Below are 18,441 nucleotides of genomic sequence, written 5' to 3'. Positions count from 1 at the left end.
TTTGAAGGGGGAAAAAAAAGAGTGCTTTCAGATATCTTAAGGTGAAAGAAGCAAAATTCCACAGATAAATTAGTAATGCGCAGGTGTTGGACTCATTGTTTTAATGGCAGTAATAAAACACAGACTATTTAATGATTACTAAAGTTTAGCAAAGGAGAATCAAGACTTTACCTGTGTTGGTGATTAACAGAAGCACACCTTGGAATTCTGTGACAAATATAACCCACTAAATGGGCTCCGTCTCTTGCTGTTTTGCTGTAATACAATCACGCAGTGTTACATGGATAGTGCGCAACACACGTGGGCTCCTCCCTCAAAAATCACACCTGGACTTGGGGTAAGGAACTAATTGATTAAAAATGTGGCTACACAGTGTGCAACATTTGGCTGGGAGAGTTAATTTTCTAGTAGCTGGTATGGGTCTGTGTTTTGGATTTGTGCTGAAGAGAGTGTTGATAACACAGGGATGTTTTGGTTATTGCTGAGCAGTACTTGCACAGAGTCAAGGCCTTTTCTGCTCCTCACACCACACCACCAGTGAGCAGGCTGAGGGTGCACAAGAAGCTGGGAGGGGACACAGCTGGGACAGTTGATCCCAACTGATCAAAACGATATCCCAGACCACATGGTGTTATGCTCAGCATATAAAGCTGCGGGAAGCAGAAGGAAGAAAGGACATTTGAAGTGATGATGTTTGTTTTCCTCAGTAACTGTTAGACGTGATAGAGCCCTGCTGTCCTGGAGAAGGCTGAACACGTGCCTGTCTATGGGAAGTGGTGAACCAGTTCCTTGTTTAGCTCTGCTTGTGTGCAGCTCTTTCTTTACCTATTAAACTGTCTTTATCTCACCCCAAGAGTTTTCTCACTGTTAATTTTTCTGATTCTCTCTCCCACCTCACCACTGGGGAGGGAGTCAGGGAACAGCTGTGTGGGTCTGAGTTACCATCTGGGGTTAAACCATGACAACAGGAAAAAGTAAAAGCTTCCCATGCAGTGGTTTCCCATACACTTTCCTCCATTGGTATTAGTAGAGAGAGCCTGTGCCAGGCTGTATGACAAGACTCCTAGTCAGCTTGCTATAGAGAAGGTGATGTAGTTCGTGACCATTATACTACAAACCCTCCCTGCCGGACCTTTGGACAGTTGTGGAGGCCAAGGAAATGCAGTCACATGGCCACAAAGATGCTGTGTGGTGCCTTTGACATCATGTCCCACTGATTAGCTCTCCAAAAGCAAAGTTATTCTTTGCTGTGAAGTGAACACTGGCATCTTTAGATGGTGGGCATGAAGGTTTAGACAAAAGAGCAAACAGGCATTCAACCTGCTCCTTCTGGTGTTTCTTTGGGCAGCTGCAGGCAAATTGCTGTGTTGTTGGACACCTGGACCACCTCAACCTTGGCAAGGGACTTTGGGCTGAACCCACCGTTACCTCTCCTGGCTGGGCTAGGCCAGATATTCTGGTCACTACTTGTTCCAAGAGGCTTGAAGTTCAGGTCATGTGCAATGCCTCAAGGGAAACACAAGAACAAATATGAGGCTGCATCGGGGGAAAGGGATGGGCTTGTTAAAACCACTGTGTTTCAAACATTCCACCATACTGCATGCAGAAATCCTTCATATTTGAAGGAACTTCTATCACATTAGAGGGCAAAGGAATATAGGAAATGGTGTCTGCTTCCTCGTTAATGTCTCAGTTTTTCTACATTAGTCAGAGGTAAAAGAACAAAATCTACAATATCCACAATCCTGGCAGAAACAGTTTTCCACACTTTATGAAAAGGTAACTGAGAATGTCTAATATATTGGTGTTTTTCTTTTAACACACAATGATTCCATTTGCATCCATCTTTGAATTCCCAGAGATTTAAAGCACAGTCTGAAACCTTTATGAAGCCCACTGCTATCTCATGATGAAAAATTAATCACACGGGCATTAAGTGACTTATTCCAGGCTTGGAGTAAATCAGCGCCAGCGATGACAAAACCCTGGGGTCTTAACCTATGCCTCCTCCTCCAGCTGCTGTCTTTACCCCATGATATTTAACAGCTATTCCTTCAGAAAACCACTGTTGGTTACTTATTTTTACAAGAAATGTAGGTTGTTGCGTTCCTGTTGCACCAATTATACCTATAGCAACAAATTAATTATACAGTGATGTTGTCCAACTGTAAAATCATCCTGAAAATATATGGTAAACAAAATTCATTTTAGGATAATGCAGTTATCATCAACTTGTTACCATCAAAATATTAATCCTTAGCTGTTTGCTACTGCGAGAAGTCTGGAAAGTCCTTGGCACTCGCCTTCTTTAAATGGAATATTCATGTCTGCTGTTCACCACTGAATCATTCAATTACTCTTACCATAAAGTAATTTCTTAACAGGGTGATTAAAATAAAAGTAGTAAGTCAAGAGAAACTCTGACATCTAAGATTGTAACAAAACATGACAGCTCTCAGCCTTGAGGAAAAGAATATGCATAAACAACGGCCAGTGTCACGTGGCACATCAGAACCGTGCAGGGGAGGGAGATTAGCCAGGGAAAATACAAGTCACATGATGGAAACTAAAGGAAGGTACACTCACCTTCCCACAGATGTGGATGTTTTTACAAGTGGAACAAATTCATTCCAAGCTCAAAGCTGGAGCACTTAGAAAGCTCACAATGACAAGTACAGTAACATTAAGAGCTGCAGAAGTAGCATTTCAAGGTGGTAGCATTTATTCTACCTTCTGACGTGAACACCCACTCATTCTGACAACAGGAATCCAGAGGGAATAACGATGAGAAATTAATTTCTCTGCATTTCAACACATATTTGGGCTTTGTTATAAACCTGAGCAGTGCCAAAAAGTACAGGAAAATTGTTAAAAAGCTGTACAGTTTATGACATATTAAACTCACAAATGCTGCTGGTTCGGGATCCAGTCCTAAGCTTGGGTGTACACTGTTACAAAACTTCAGAAGACAAAACACATTGTTTTTCTCCAGGGGTTCACAGTAACAGATCTCCAAGATATCCCTAGATGTTTAACACATTTTTTAATCATATTTTGGTGTTTGCAGTTCAAATGTTATGGCCAACGTCAGGCAGTTGCTGAATCAAGAAAGAATTTTTAAGATCAGACATTAATTGGATTTAGAAAACCCTGTGGACACCACAGAATCAATGGTTAAAGCTCAAATATGTTAAATACAACTGCAAGAGAACAATCTATGATCTCGCTCATGTGTTCAATCATCTTTGATCCTCATTGATCACCTTCTGCTCCAAATTACTAAGTAGTTAATTTTAATGGCCTGGTACCCAGTAAATTTAGTATCTTCTGTTTCTAATCACTTGGATACGTTTGGATTAGAGGTTTCTATTCTATCTAGCAGCAGGACAAGGGGTAATGGGATGAAACTGGAACACAAAAAGTTCCACTTAAATATAAGAAAAAACTATTTCACTGTGAAGGTGAGGGAGCCCTGGCACAGGCTGCCCAGAGGGGTTGTGGAGTCTCCTTCCTTGGGGGTCTTCAAGACCTGCCTGGACATGTTCCTATGCGACCTGATCTAGGCGAACCTGCTTCTGCAGGGGGGTTGGACTAGATGATCTCTAAAGGTCCCTTCCAACCCCTACCATTCTATGATTCTAAGTGAAAACCTGCTCTTTTCACTAGGAGTGAACTCAGTGGCTGTGAACACTAGTTATTAAACAAACAAGGTAACTACCAATATGAGATTGGTATTTGAGATGCTGGAAATCCATGATTTTTAGAATGAGTGTTTCTCTTGAAACTTCTCAGTCTTATGAGAAGCCAGAACTACACAAGACAATTAATTTTCCTCTATAATTCAATGAGACTAAAAGCACTGAACTGCTGTTGCATTTCACCATGAAAAACAAGCTTAGAGGTCCTAGGCAAGCTTTCTGTGCTTTAACACTAAATTTAGATTAATTATCTAAAGCCTAGCAGGTGGCAAATTTATCAGACGATGATTTATGACTTTAATAGAGTTTACCCAGTTATTTTCAAAGCAGTGAGCCCAGCAGCTTCACATTACAATCATGCCTTACCCACCGTATGACCTGAACCACGAACTCGCACAGTACTCCCTGAGCACATGTCAGCATCAACAGCATAAGTCCAGAGCCTCTCTCCACCCAGGCCAGGGAGGAAAACACAGTGTTATTGATGACTCCAGCCTGTACCTTGGAAGTACCAAAGGATCAAAGCACATTCCAGAGGCTCAGGCCAGTGAGGGAAGGATGTACTATCTAAATAAATGGGATCCACACCCAGTAATTTCTGCACCCACCCCCACAGTCTGAGCTTTAGGAACAGAAATGTGAATCGTTATCTCAGGCTGCTGCAAGATTACTCCCCAGATTGCCTTGGGATAGGCAGACAGGCTGTCTCCACAGCTCCCAAGGATTTCCAATGTAGCTACTCACCTACATCAGCACAGGAGAAAATCAGTTTCATGGATTATTATTTTTTTACATTTGGCAACCATCTTTTGCCTGTCTTCTATGGGAGAGCACAACTTAATATCTTCCCTTTGCTCCTGCATCTTCAGGCAGTGAAGAAGCTGGGGCTGCTTCTTCCCATTCATGTACCTGAGACTCTATATCCTTCCTTCTACATAACAGTAATTTTCTGTGCTCTATTCATCACTCAACTTGCATCTTTCCCCTTCTGTTCCTTTTGAATTGTGTCTTATCTCGTCTTCTCTTATTCTTGTCTCTCCACCCACACAACCACGGAGTTATTACTGTATGACGCTGTCTCATGAGCTCTACAGTCAAGCAGAAGCAATAAAACAGGAGAAGAAAACTTCCTGCTTTTTAGTTAATTATAGATTGGGTCCTCTTCATAGATCCAAGCCATGGATCTGCTGCAATTCTTGGGATTATGGCCAAGGTGGCAAACTTTTGAAATAGAGGTAAGTCCTAGAACTAAAAAGTGCTGATAACACTTACTGATAACCACCAAGGCTTAAAAAATGTCTCACTGAAAAATTCTGCAAGGTGATAAAAATGCCTCAGATTACAGAGAAAGAACAATTGCTTCATTGCAAGCACCGCCTGTTTGGAACCCACTATATCCCAGCTTGCAAGGTTTACTGAGCTGCCCAAGTTCATCCGTAAACACCACAGTAAGAAGACTGGCAGAGAAGGATCTCTTTTATATGTGACCAAGCAGCTTCTGTTTTCTTCAGGGTCTAAGTGTCATCAGAGTGAACAGCCTAGCATTTCAGAGACCCAAAACAGGAACTAAAGGGTTTAGGTTCAGATTTTTTTTTGCATCTCCTAGCTCTCTCAGTAGAGAACTGTGCTCCCATCAGTGAAGCAATGGCATTGCAAAGAATCTCAACTAAATAAAAGCTCAGTTGTACAAAACAAAGGCTAAAACAAGGTATCTTTTCTAACTTGTTTTCCGGAAACAACTGAACTGCTTGGCCAATATTTGTCCACATAAGTCAGCAAGAAGCAGTCAATCTTTGTACAGTGTGGGGAGAGAACATCCAGGCTGAAGGACAAATGCCACAACCTGACTTTCACAAAGGGAAGTGCTGGGTACTCTTACTAAAACCCCTCTTTACAGTTCCACAGTCCTAACCTTTCAGATGTGCAAGTGATGAGGAAAGATTTCACATACACAAATCCAGCAATTGCTCTATGAATTAAAAACCCACTAGTCATGCTGAAAAGACAGAATTCTTGAAGCCACGTGTACCAGCAAAGCTTAACCGGGAGGCAACAGATGACTGCTAGAGAGCAAGGGCTGAGCTACCCCAGTACCGACAGGAATGGCACCTGTACTCCTAATGCCAGTACATTAAAAAACCCTCATGCCAATAAACATCTCCATTACAGGCAACACTGATAACAGATAGTTCTTTTTTTTGCAGCATTATGTAATTGTTGTTTTTTCAGTACTGCATTGGCAATCAAGAGCCTCAGAGTATTTCTACTCTTAGGAAACAGATCCAGTACGGTTTATTTGTCCTGTGAATATAAGCCAGCAGTTTGTACAGTGACTTTCATTGCTCCAAAAGCCTAAATGTAACCCTCATGCATGCCACCAGACACGTATCAAGTCTAGTGTTAAAATCTCAACAGATGCAGCTCTCATCTGGAGCCGCCTTTTCCCCACATAGACAGAGAAATCCCCGCCATGTGTTCACTGCCCGCATTCACATTTGAAGGTAATATTTAATCAGATGCTTAGCCTGGAAAAAAGACACCCACTGAAAGTAGGTCACGATTATTATCAAAACAAAGACCACCATGTTGGATTATTTTACTGGGAATCTCAGAATAAAAACAGGTTAGAGATTCTGTTTGGTAAAAAAAGACTCTTTAAAAATACCTTAGATGGAAATATTGTATTTTCCCGTGAGTTCTACTGTAGGTGGCTTAAGACACAGCCACACAGGAGGCAATATTACTGATGTGCCCTTAATCCTGCACTGAACCCAAGCCTCCATGTAACTGTTCTTTTATCTGTGGCTGACTTCAAGAGACAGAAGCTGTTTGCTGAACCAGCAAGAATGGTTTTCCCCTGGAAAACTATTTTACATTCTTTTTGCCAGGACTGCTTTTAAAAACCAGTACACTGCTCCATCTACCACAGGAATAAGCATTGCTTTCAAAGTCTGGTGTTCTAGAGAACCCCTTAATAAAGAAGGAGCTATTACATATTAAAACTATTACACTTTTGCTATCATTTTTAGCTTTGGAATGCTAACATTAAAATTCTTAAAGCAATTACTAATTTAATATTCTCAGAAACAAGTAATTGCTATAATCCTAAATTCAAACATCTATTTCTAGTTTCATCAGTAGAATACAAATGATGCCTCACACAAAATGATACTGCAAAATTATAAATGTGTTAATTACAGTCAACGCATTTCCAAAGCTACTGGTTATAAACTCAGACATTACTCTCTTGATTTGTTCAGTCTTAATAGTAATAATGTGATAAATGGTATAGTAAATAAAGCAAGTATTTAATCTTTGGGTGTAGTGCTGACAAAGAAAAAAAGCCTTAGATTTCAAGATAATTAAAGAGATTTTTGCAACTGAACATTTAAGTAGCTTCTCTCTTAATGTGAGACTTAAAAGAACACTGTCAAATAAATACACAAGGGGCCAGATTAACGTAAACAAGCATAGAAATAAATTTAGCAATGAAAAATGGAAGTCTCTAGTGCTAATGGTAGATTTGTTACATAACAGAACACAAATAAAGTACAGGCTCAGAGAAACACAATTCCAGTGAAGTCCAGGAGATATATGCAAGGGAAGAATTTAATCTTCCTTAATCTTCTTACATGGTGTGCCTAATCACCCAACTGTGGGCTCTGAAAGGTGACTGTTGTAACAACAGAAACTATAAAATTTACAGAATTATGCCGTCAAATAGTTATGCTCCTGAACAAAATACTGCACTGCCCTACCTCCTCTTGCCAACATGGTTGGGTAGAGACTTGTAATACCACAGAACACTCCTCTTGGTTGTGACTGGTTCCTGTTAGCGATACTTTCTGTTTATAGCTGCCCAAAACCTAATGGTCAGTAACCAAACAGGCATGGATGAAAGAATAAGGCCACGTTTAGGCTGCACAATTTCCACTAGAGAAATGAAGTACTACCAGTTTGGTAAACAGGGAGCCGGTGGGAAGGTTCTGTGTAGGGAGTAGCAGGGGTCAGGCAGTGAGGAACAGAACCACAGAATGGTAGGGGTTGGAAGGGATCTTGAAAGATCATACAATCCCTCTGCTAAAGCAGGTTCACCCAGATCAGGTCACACAGGAATGTGTCCAGGCAGGATGTGAAAACCTGCACAGAATGAGATTCCACAACCTCCCTGGACAGCCTCTGCCAGGGCTCTGCTACTCTCACAATAAAGAACTTTCTCCTCATACTTTAGTGGAACTTCCCATGTTCCAGATTGTGCCTGTTACCCCTTGTCCTCTCACTGGGAACTACACAATAAACACTGGCCCTAACCTTTTGACATCTGACTTTTAGTTATTTTTAAGCACTGATAAGGTCCCCCCTCAGTCTTCTCCAGGCTAAACAGCCCCAGGTCTAGCAGTCTCTTCATGTAAGAAATGTTCCAGTCCTCTGATCATCCTGGTAGCCCTGTGCTGGACTCCCTCCAGAAGTTCTCCATCACTCGTGAGCTGGGGAGCCCAGAAGTGGACACAGTACTCCAGTGAGGCCCCACTAGGGCAGAGCAGAGGGGGAGGAATGGCAGCTAGAGGAGCACAGGGGAACAGAGGCTGCCTCCACTCAGTCCCAGCACCTCTAGAAGTCTGTGGTGACTCAATCCCTACCCAAATCAACAAACAGAATCAGCATGACCTTGTCATGTAAATTGATTACTCCCATTCTCCAGAGCCGTATGCAGGATGGAGTTTCAATCTAGTCTCACTGTGCATCCCTACACGTTTTAAAACCTGTTGTTTTGTTACATTTTTAAAAAAGGGAAACTACCTGTATGTGTGAATCAGTGACCTGACAAATGGGATGACTTTGCTTCAAATAAACATGTTCCCTGTGGCTGGGGTGAGTGCCTTCAAAATATTCTGATGGAATTCATGTGGGGTAGAATGTAGGTTTGCTAAGGCCTGGAGAAAGAAGAGTTAAGCATCAAGATTTTCTAAACCCATTCTTTTAATTTTAGGCTATTGACACACCAGTATCTCTATGCTTTACGTGGCATTTTGAGTTCTGAGTTCACACACATGTCAATGCACACCTGACTTTCACTTTGGGTGGAGGCCAGTCCATATTTAGAAACACAAAAACATTAGAATAATAGCATAAGATAAATCTCTGGGAACCAGTGGAAAGAGAAAATCCCAAAGGCTGTTAGAACAGTAGTGCATGCCTGACCATATCGCTGCCCGTGGTTCTGACCGAGGTAACATATTATCCCAAGCTGCCCCCAGCGAGCCCCTTGTCCCTGCCACTGCAGCAAGAGATCACTCTTAGAATCATCCAAGGGCAAGTTATGCTTACAGAGCGCATTAAAACTGTGGATAGCTGAAAGATGTCCTGAATAACTGCACATCCAAGGCTGAGGTGTCAATGCGCAGCAGCAGCCTGAGCAGGGTGGCTGGATGGCCATACCTTCTGCGGTTGGGGCAAGGCTGAAGCAGGTTGGACACCTTGGCAGCCACCACCAGCACTGGAGCTGCAGCCCACAACACAGACTGTGCCGCTTCTTGGGGCTACAGGCTTTCACCTAAAGAGCAGAGGGGACAGCAGTGACCCTGGAATATTTTTTAAGGTTAGGTTATGATTACATTTCTAGGCTAACTACTGGAGAAGAATCCTAAAGGTAAGAGCTGAACCCAAAAGTAAGTTTGCTCTTCTCCACAAAGACTAAGTGTATATACCTTTTTTTTCTTTGCTTTTTTTTTTCTTTTAGCCCATATCTCAGTGTACTTAGACTTAAGGGCTGGAAACCAGTCACGTCCTGAACAAGCATCCACCCCAGAGGGACATTCCTCTCCAAAGGAAAGGTGAGCCATGTTCTCAATTCTCTACACAAAACAGGGAAGTGGTAGTTCAAAAGGGAAAACTGATCAATTGCAAAATATAGGGAATACAGAAATGTCAAAGAAATAGAGCCTCTGATTTAATGAACCTTCCAAGTCAGGAGATTTCACCATAAACAGGTCAGAAAAAGTTTTATGTAATTGTCATTTAAAAATTCTCCCTTTTATCTCTGGCATACAAAAATAAGAGTTTTGTAGTTGGTAAAATTAGGGGATTTTCTTTTTTTCAGTAAGAATGACACAATTTAATCAACCAGAAGGCTGTTCATAGTAAAATATTTTTGCTTTTAACTCTTTTCAAGAAATTGAAGTGAATCTTACAGTGTTCAGATGTGCAAATGGTATCAAGCTGTGTGAAATAATACAGTATTCTCTTTACCTGCCTTCAGAGAGCACCTTGCTTCATACAAAAGCAGCTTCTGGCAGGGAACTTCTAGAGAGAATCCAGCGCAGGGCCACCAAGATGATCAGTGGACTGGAGCATCTTCCTTGTGGGGAAAGGCTGCAGGAACTGGGGCTGTTTAGCCTGGAGGTGGGATCTCATTAACACAAGCATTTAAAAGGTGCATGTCAAGAGGACTGTGTGAGTCTTTTTTTCTGTACCACCCAGTCTAAGGACAAGAGGTAATGGGCACAAGCTGGAACACAAAAAGTTCTACTTAAAGAAAAGCTTCTTTACTGTACAGGTGAGGGAGCACTGGAAGAGGCTGCCCAGTGGAGTCTCCTTCTCTGGAGGTTTTCAAAACCTGCCTGGACATGTTCCTGTGTGATCTGATCTAGGGGGACCTGTTTTGGCAGGGGGTTGGACTGGATAATCCCTCAAGTTCCCTTCCAGCCCCTACCACTCTGTGATTCTGCAGATAGCCCCCATGGCTGCCAGGCTTCGTGCACTCTGTGCTGCTGTTGTTGAAAGCTACCACAAAGCAAATCATTAATCTGGGGCCAGCAAGGCAGTCAGTGGTTTGAAGAGAGGATGCAGAAGCTTGTGAAAGAGCAAAACTGTCTGGGCAGCTCGTGACAATGTTAAAGTTCAGAAGCCAGTGCCCATGAAGCACTGGGCTTGCTGGAAGCTTTCGAGCAGCCCCAAGCCCGTCCAGGCAACGTGGCTGCCAAACATCAGCTCTTCCACCATGGAGATTTCTCTTCGCTCATACTGGACCTGTCACATTAAGCAGCTACCAAAAGCATGTGGCAACAGCAAGAATGTCAGCATCTTTTCTCTCCTTCATGTTTAATCATCCTCCATCTCTGCACCCACCAAAAAAAGGTATTACTATCCCAGTCCTTAAGGAAATCACAGTATTTTATAACACCAAGAATACATACAAACTTTCAACAGAATGCTGTAGTCAAACAAAGCATTGCTGCCATAGTGCCCCAAAGAACTTGGGTAGATACTCTGCTTCCAGAGAAACTGAAAAAGGGAAAGCAGCAGCATAAACTAATGGGGGAAAGGTCCCCGATTTCCAGTGGTAATCTTCTCAGGTATAGCACATGAATATGATTTACGCCTATGATTTCAAATATCCTCACAGAACTTTATTTTATGGCTTTAAAAAAAAAACCAGTTATTTAAAGTATTATGTAACACTGGCAATGGCACACAAAGAACCAATGGATATCATTATCAGCTGCAGCTGTTCAGTTACTCAAACTCCCCCTCACCAAACCCGTTCCGTTTTTAAGACACACAGAAAGGCAGGTGTACTGACATCCAGGTGAATCGGAGCTTAAAACAAAAACTTACTAGGGGGGAAAAAAACCCAAACCCAAAACAACTGCAGAATAATACCTTGATTGATCAGTCTGAACTGAAAAATTGTCTCGACTCTTTCAGACAAGACAGCATTACTGCCCGTGTGAACTCTTCTCATGACTGTACAGCCTTCTATAGTAGCACCCCAACTCAACCCAGGATAGTTAAGATTAATAGTTGTACCAAGTCATGCCACATAATTTTCCAGAGCAAATGTCAGCCACTCACAATATAATATTATTCCGAACTCTATTAGTTTGGCTGAAGCAAAGTCGAGGGAAGATAAAAATGCCTCATCTCACATTAGACAAGAAAATCCTTTGTGGGGCTATACTGCAGTGACCTACCTCTGCCTGCCCCAACTCTGAACAGGCTAACAGATTGTTCCCATTATATTCAAAACCACAATATACACACAAATGTTTTTATTTAAAATAACATTCAATCCAGCTTATTATGAAGGTTAGAAAAAAAACCCCTTGCTCATAACTTGCAAGTTCAGCGGGTCAAGTCATACTGGCACCTTTCAACATGCCAGGAAAACCCAGCTTGCATAAATACCCAAATTGCCCCAAGAAGCAGAGTTCGCCCTCAGCTGGAAGGTACAGAGGCTCCTCAGCCTGTGGACACAGATGGCACTGCACATCTGCTGGGCAAACTGGTGACACTGCCTCGTGTTTGAAACTTCAAGTTCATGCTGTTCACAACCCACTTTTTCACAGGTCGCAACTGCTTTGCTTTTTTCTTCCTTTTCTTCTAAGAGGAAAGCAACATGTTAGGTATCTGTGCCTCTTTTAGTCCCTAATACTGCATTTTGACACACATCCATTTGACACGAAAACACATAGTAGAAAACACTCTTTATTAATGACTTCAGAAGTCATCATCTGAGTCATGAACCTCATTTTTTTGCAATGGCTGCTTAATACCAATTATTAAATCTATGGAGAGAAGCTCTGTAACGCAATGAAGAACCGAAATGACCAACTGGTATTTGCAATACACTGATTCTAAACCCTTCTCGTTCATAGGCAGTGGCTGTTTTTTTCTGAGTGCATTTATGGCTTTGAGATAGAATTCTGTAAAGCTGTTTCGCTCTGTTGTCCCGTGCAAAGACTTGGGAATACTTAGCAAAGCATCAGCAACAATATTAGACATGATGGTTATCTCTGGTTGCTGAAACTGTTTTGCATAGTGCTGTATATAATAATGTAATAGGATTTCAAAGTAACCTCCTACTGGCAAAACTGATCCAGCTTCTATGAGAGAGTTGGAAGACTTCTGTGCAATACTTGCACAACTCTCTATGTGTTGCAGTGGAACTACATGGCAACTCATTTTCTCTAGATGTTTGCCAACACCCGGGCATCCACACACTCCAGCATTATGTGCTGCTAATACAGCAGCACTGCAGTTTTTTAGACTGTCCACAAGTGAATCACTACTATAGTTCTCGTGAACGACACACAGATGCTTGCCCTTTGCATGTGGTTTCTGTGGGTCTCTTGAAGATCCGTCTCCTTCAGGAGCAATATTGAATTCTTTGACGCCTAAGATGGGATTTGAGGGTATTTGCGAGTCTGTTTGCACATATGCTGGATTTTCACTTTCATGAAGATCAGGGTCTACGATTTGTGTCTCCTTTTCATCCCCACGTGCTTTCAGTTGATGTTCAGAAACCTGACTGCTACTACAAGAAACTTTGTCTGTTTTGAATTGTTTCTCAGTAGCTGAAGAATGCCAACTGCCAACATCTGAGGCTTCATTCTGCCTTTCACCTTCTGCTTTGCATTCCTCCCATCCATCAACTGTTTTAAATAGCTGCTGCAGCATGGTAAATGCCCCTTGTAAAGCAGCAGCATGCTCCTCATTAACACCATCCACCGGCCCGCAAAGGATGAGGCAATGGGGCTGGAAGGCGCACACACTGGTTAAGCCGATGTGGGCACATCTCTCTGAGCCCAGCAGCAAGGGCTGGCAAAACATTGCCACGGCAGTGTCAGTGACTTCCCCCAGAATGTTGTCACCCAGAGCTTCGTGAGGTGAGACTCCTGTGATTTCGCAGATAAGGGCCGTTTCTTCGGGTGACAAGCACTCTACCACTGAAACGCCAAACAGTTTTGCATAGTAGATAACTACTTCCTCCTGCTTAACGCTCGACAGTAACAGCTTAACGTTGTTGCTCTGCAAGTGTTTCATTAGGGCTTCCGTCCTCCCCGAGACCCAGCGCAGCGAGGCCTGATACTGACCCTCGGACTCGACGACGAACTCTCCGCCAGGGACCGAGAGGGCGGGCCGGAGGGGCTGGGTGACGAGCACGGCCCGCACGGCCCCTTGCGCCGGGCAGTAGGCCGCGAAGTCCCTTCGGAGGATGAGCCCGGGCAGGACCCGGGAGCTGGCCACGGGGAGACCGGCCACAGCAACGTGCAGCTGCGCAAAGTGCCGGCCGAGCAGCCGCAAGGCGTGCGGGCGGAGCCCGGGGGGCGGCGCGCAGCGGCGGCAGAGCTCGAGGCAGAGCCGCGCCAGGTACCGCCGCTCCGCCGGGCCCAGCCGGCCGCCCAGGTACCCCTCCAGCAGCGCCTGCAGCTGCGCCTCCGGCGCGCCCGCCGCCGCCCGCAGGTGCCCGCGCAGCCCCCGCGCCACGGCCCGCTCCAGCACCTGCGCCTCGAAGGCCCGCAGCGCCCGCCGCAGCCCCCCGCCGCCGCCCGCGGCCCGCAGCCCGCCCAGCACGGCTGCCAAAAGCACCACGAACGTCTTGGCGCCGTCCCCCGTCGCGGCGCGGTGGCTGCAGGCGCAGGCCGCCATCATCCTGCGGGCACAGGGGCTGTTAGACCGAACCGCCTCCCCTCTCCCCCATGCCCTCCCCTCCACCCGCGCCGGTACCTGGCGGTCGGCGGCTCGAGGCTGAGCGCTTCCAGCAGCCGCCTCCCGTCGCGGGTGAGCAGCGCCCGCCCGTCGGGCCGCAGCAGCAGCGCCCGCCCGCCCCGCGGACCCAGAGCGCCGCGCACCGCGCCCGCCAACGCGGCCGCCTCCTCCGCCACCCGCCTCAGCTCCAGCCGCGCCGCCATGGCCGCGCCGCTCCGCCCCTTCCGCCGCCGGCGACGCGCGGGCCCGGCCCGCGGCGCAACAAGTTACAGCGCGGGACATTTAATGTGTTTTATTTACTGTCTCTGAATAGTCGGTATTTACCGCCTCCCCCGGCCCGAGCCTGACGAAGAAAGATAGTTAGTTTTCAAACACAACAGCCCCCGCAAAAAGTTGAGATGTTACATATGGCACAGACTTCACAATTCTTTACATGGCTCGGCAAGAAACCCCTCAAGAAGGCACTGTTTACAATATCCGCTGAATCTTCTGCGATTTGAGAATATCCTTGAAATAATATTTGAAATAACAATAATTAAAACTTAAAGATGTACAGAATCCTTGTTATGTACTATTTACACAAACAGAGGCGAAGTAGTAGCCTTTACAAAACACTGAACCCAAGGTCTGTTTTCATAAACACCAGTCGATCAAGAAAAGAAAAAGCCAAAGGCACAAGAGGGCAACAAAGAAACAAAAAAAGAAGAAACCACCATCACTATAGTTTATGGGATAACCTTTCAAGTAATTTGAGATTTAAGTGAGGGTGGGGGGTACAACCAAGTTCTACCCTCATTAAGTAATGTCAATTATTGAAAAGGAATCAACATGTGAAATGCAAGAAACATCACCTCCTGCGGAAACTGATACTTGCTGCATTTCAGATGGCATATTTACATTCTCGTACTGTCATCTGTACCTAACTAGGCAATCTGTACCTAAATGGCAAATTAAAGGCTTAGAGTGCATTTGAAAAAAAAACCCCAAACCAAAACATCAAATCCACATGGCAAGAAATTCCGAAAATATTTCCTGTACAAGGAAAAAAAAACCCAAACAAAAGATTTGTCAATCAAATGTGAAAAGAAGTGCTGTTTTAAACTTTAAAAAACCAGTAGGAGGCCAAAGCTCTCAAACATCTGTAAACTGTACAATCAATTTCTCTAACTATGTGCAGAGCTTGGTCTTGAGTAACATTCAAGATCAGCTACATGTCATGGTTCAATAGGACGATGGTGCTATGCGAAAGAAAAGGCTTCATACACATGCCTGTGACCAGCTGTACTGTACAAGTTGGGCAGGAAATTTCCTTGTTCTATTCACATGAGGGAACACCACATGAACCCCAGCAAACCCAGGAATTACCAGGGTTTAGATGTACTTTTCAGAATTTAAGTTATCAACCAGTCAAGTAGAAGCATGCAATTTTACTTTTGAAGAAGTTTCTTCATTTTCCTTTACCTTCTGGGAACATCCCTTGAACCACTTTTACAGAGAATTAAACTCCAAGAAATAATTTGAAAAGGAAAATAAGCACAGGCATTTTGTCTCGCTCTGTTCAAGCCTTCTACTTATCTGGAGCCAAGCATGAATTTCAGATGGAGAGTATCTGTTTAGTCTGACATTGTCCAGCATGGTGGTGTCAGACGGGTTGAATGTTATTAATCCATGCAGTCGTATAAAAATACATGCACAGACTGTGTTGTTAACTGATCTTGAATAGAAGTGATTATGAAAGGCAGAAGGACACTTCCATGTACAAGGGAGATAAAGGCTTCTAACTATCAGTCAAGAATTTCAGCACCACAAATTTAGCTGGGTATTATTTTAGGGAATTGAAGCTATTGCTCTTGTACTACTTTTATGTGGGAATACGTTTAAAGGCTTGTCATGGATCTTAAGACAGGTGAAGTTTTGACATCTGAACACAATAGTGAATGGCCAAGTTCCAGGAAAAGAATATTACAGCTTTAATGCTGTAATATTCTGCTCTCTTTATGCCATTTTATGAATGGCTAATAACTTCAGGTTTCCATTTAGAGACTTAATTTGGGGATTTTTTTTCCTCTTACATACAGACTTTCTGCATCCACAAATTTTACCTCATCAGCTTGTAAATATGATAGAAGTCCAATCAAGTTCGGTCTTGCCCACATATACAAGATCACTCTGGTTGAGGTGTCACATTTCAGAAAATGATTCTAGACCAAACTGTGCTCATATGAAGCTGTATGAAATGAGCTGAAGTTGACTGCTCAAGCCAGAAACTTTTACCTAGCTGAAGCCCAAAGAAGGGGAAAGGTGAAAGAGAAGGGGAGGTGTGTGGAAGTGTCAGCTACAGAAACACATGAGCTAGACTGATAAGCAACAAGCAAATGCACAAAATACTGGTGTGACTGATGTAGAACAGAAAGGCAGATCACCTGGAGAGAGTCAGGGGGGCTGCCCAAGGCAGAGAGATAACCGGGCCAAGGCAAAAAGCCAAATGTGACCTTTGAACTGTTCCACTGCCTCGGATGGATTGGATTTCTGAGTGGATCCTCTGGAAACAAACTGGTCTGTCCTTTGCTTTGTGCAGCTCATCCTCCTCTTGTCTTGGCTGGGTCACTGGGAGGACCTTTATGTACTACAGCCCCTTTTTGACTTGCTACATGTGACATAAAGAATTCACTACATAAACACTGGACTACATTTTTTTGCTGAAATTTTACAAGTTCTATACATGCATCTGTTACTTCAAGTAGAAGTGTTACAAACCCTGTTTTTAAATAGAAACATAACCTTCACATGAATTTCTATGGCTATATCATAAGGAAAAGCTGCATCTGTTTTCTGTGTTTGGTAATATATACTACAGCAAGGAGGAATTTAACAAAGACTTAGGATTTCACTCATTTGTTTTGATATGTGTGTCGTTAGCCATCTCACCATTCCTGAAGACTTTCCCCTTGTAAACACACTTGTTTTCACTTGCAAGCAAACCCGTGATGGTGCCTGAATTCTGTTCTACATGGTCTGCCTTTTGGGAAGCCCAACTTGAGCTACATACTAAGCACACTGGTGCATCTTCACATTTTGTTTCAAAAGTAAGACTGAGTCCTGGCCTCAGCAGTTTGTCCGCCTACTGTGACATGGCCATAAACAACTGTAGATCCAAAGCTGTAGATTTACCAAGGCTTACAAAAAAAAAGAGTAAATCGTTAACATTTGCAGCTCATGAGAGAGGGTGGACCCAGATAGTACCTTCCCAGATGCTGTACTGTTAAAAATGTGCTCTGTACAGTAGATGCAGGAATGTTTTTATGAAGATTCTGAAGTTTTAAAACTATAAAAATAAAACAGCTGGCTTACAAGCCACTAAAGTAGTTCAGGATAAAAAGGTCATACTTCCAAAACAAATGAAAGACATTACATTGCAAAATTCCCAAAGACTTCAGCTTTTTACTTACCAATTTCTAACAGTCGTGTTCTTTGTAAAATAACTTATTTGCCTGACCTTAAACAAAAGTTAACTTCCAAACACCCAATGCCATTTACAAAAACTGTTGGCTACTTCAAAAGTCCCTTTGTTACAAAAGTGGTAAGTTTAAATGTAACAAAGCCTGCTCTTTTGTCACTCTATCATAACAGGAATCACATCCTACCTACAGGGTCTGACTGATGAATTTTCAACGTCATCTAATCTGTGGTGAAGATTCACCAGTATAGCATACGCCGCAATATAAAACACAAGGCTGATGTTGTATGTCTGCAAGACAGAGGCACACACCAGGAGCAAGAGTGTACTGGCACTTACACAATTCTTACTTCAACTGGGTAGACAGGAGTATGATTCTGAACCATGGATGCCAAGGCAAAGTTCTGTAAGTTGTTGCTACAGGGCTCTTAAAGATAATATTGCATCATTTAAAGTCCCACTTAAAATATGGTCCCTGGAAACAGTTCAATCATTCCAGTTCAGAAAGACCCTTGCTCACACTTCCTATTTGAACAAGAAATTAACGATAAGCTGTAGCAGAACCACAAGTGAAATGAAGACATAGTGCTTAAACTGCAAGAAATGGTAGTCCGCAGGTGGTGAATTAGAAGTGACTCTATTTCGCAGAGCCATAATGTCCCTGTAAGACAGAAAATAATATCCTGTAAATTACAATCTAGACAGTTTGGCATTTTCTAGCATGTTAGGGCTCCCTACAGAAGCTAGGTTTTGACGAATATTAATAAACATCAATGAGCAATCAACACTTAAGAA

The 18,441-nt window shown here is 43.3% G+C and overlaps 2 protein-coding genes across 5 annotated transcripts in view; both read right to left on the bottom strand.

Annotated features, from left to right (window-relative positions):
* Positions 1 to 12,169: 12,169 nt before the first annotated feature.
* BBS10 (Bardet-Biedl syndrome 10) lies at positions 12,170 to 14,392 on the bottom strand. Its single transcript, XM_061995466.1, has 2 exons — positions 14,208 to 14,392; positions 12,170 to 14,133 (listed from the first exon to the last, which is right to left on the bottom strand). Exons 1-2 carry the CDS (start codon positions 14,390 to 14,392, stop codon positions 12,198 to 12,200), a joined length of 2,121 nt encoding a protein of 706 aa, XP_061851450.1. The 3' UTR covers positions 12,170 to 12,197.
* Positions 14,393 to 14,466: 74 nt separating this feature from the next.
* OSBPL8 (oxysterol binding protein like 8) overlaps positions 14,467 to 18,441 on the bottom strand; it is a 93,124-nt gene continuing 89,149 nt past the window's right edge. For all 4 annotated transcript variants that reach the window (XM_062016122.1, XM_062016148.1, XM_062016140.1 and 1 more), the window contains one exon: positions 14,467 to 18,307. In XM_062016122.1, the coding sequence (XP_061872106.1) occupies positions 18,172 to 18,307 (136 nt within the window). In that variant the 3' untranslated portion in view covers positions 14,467 to 18,171. The remainder of the gene's footprint in view (positions 18,308 to 18,441) is intronic.

This window comes from Colius striatus, chromosome 1 (genome assembly GCF_028858725.1).
Source record: "Colius striatus isolate bColStr4 chromosome 1, bColStr4.1.hap1, whole genome shotgun sequence".
Classification (NCBI taxonomy): Eukaryota; Metazoa; Chordata; class Aves; order Coliiformes; family Coliidae; genus Colius; species Colius striatus.
This window is presented reverse-complemented; position numbering and strand designations above follow the sequence as displayed.

Coding starts and splice junctions, on each gene's coding strand:
- BBS10 (XM_061995466.1), bottom strand. CDS start 14,392: ATGGCGGCGCGGCTGGAGCTGAGGCGGGTGGCGGAGGAGGCGGCCGCG. Junction 14,134..14,207: donor CTCGAGCCGCCGACCGCCAG/GTACCGGCGCGG, acceptor CTGTGCCCGCAG/GATGATGGCGGCCTGCGCCT.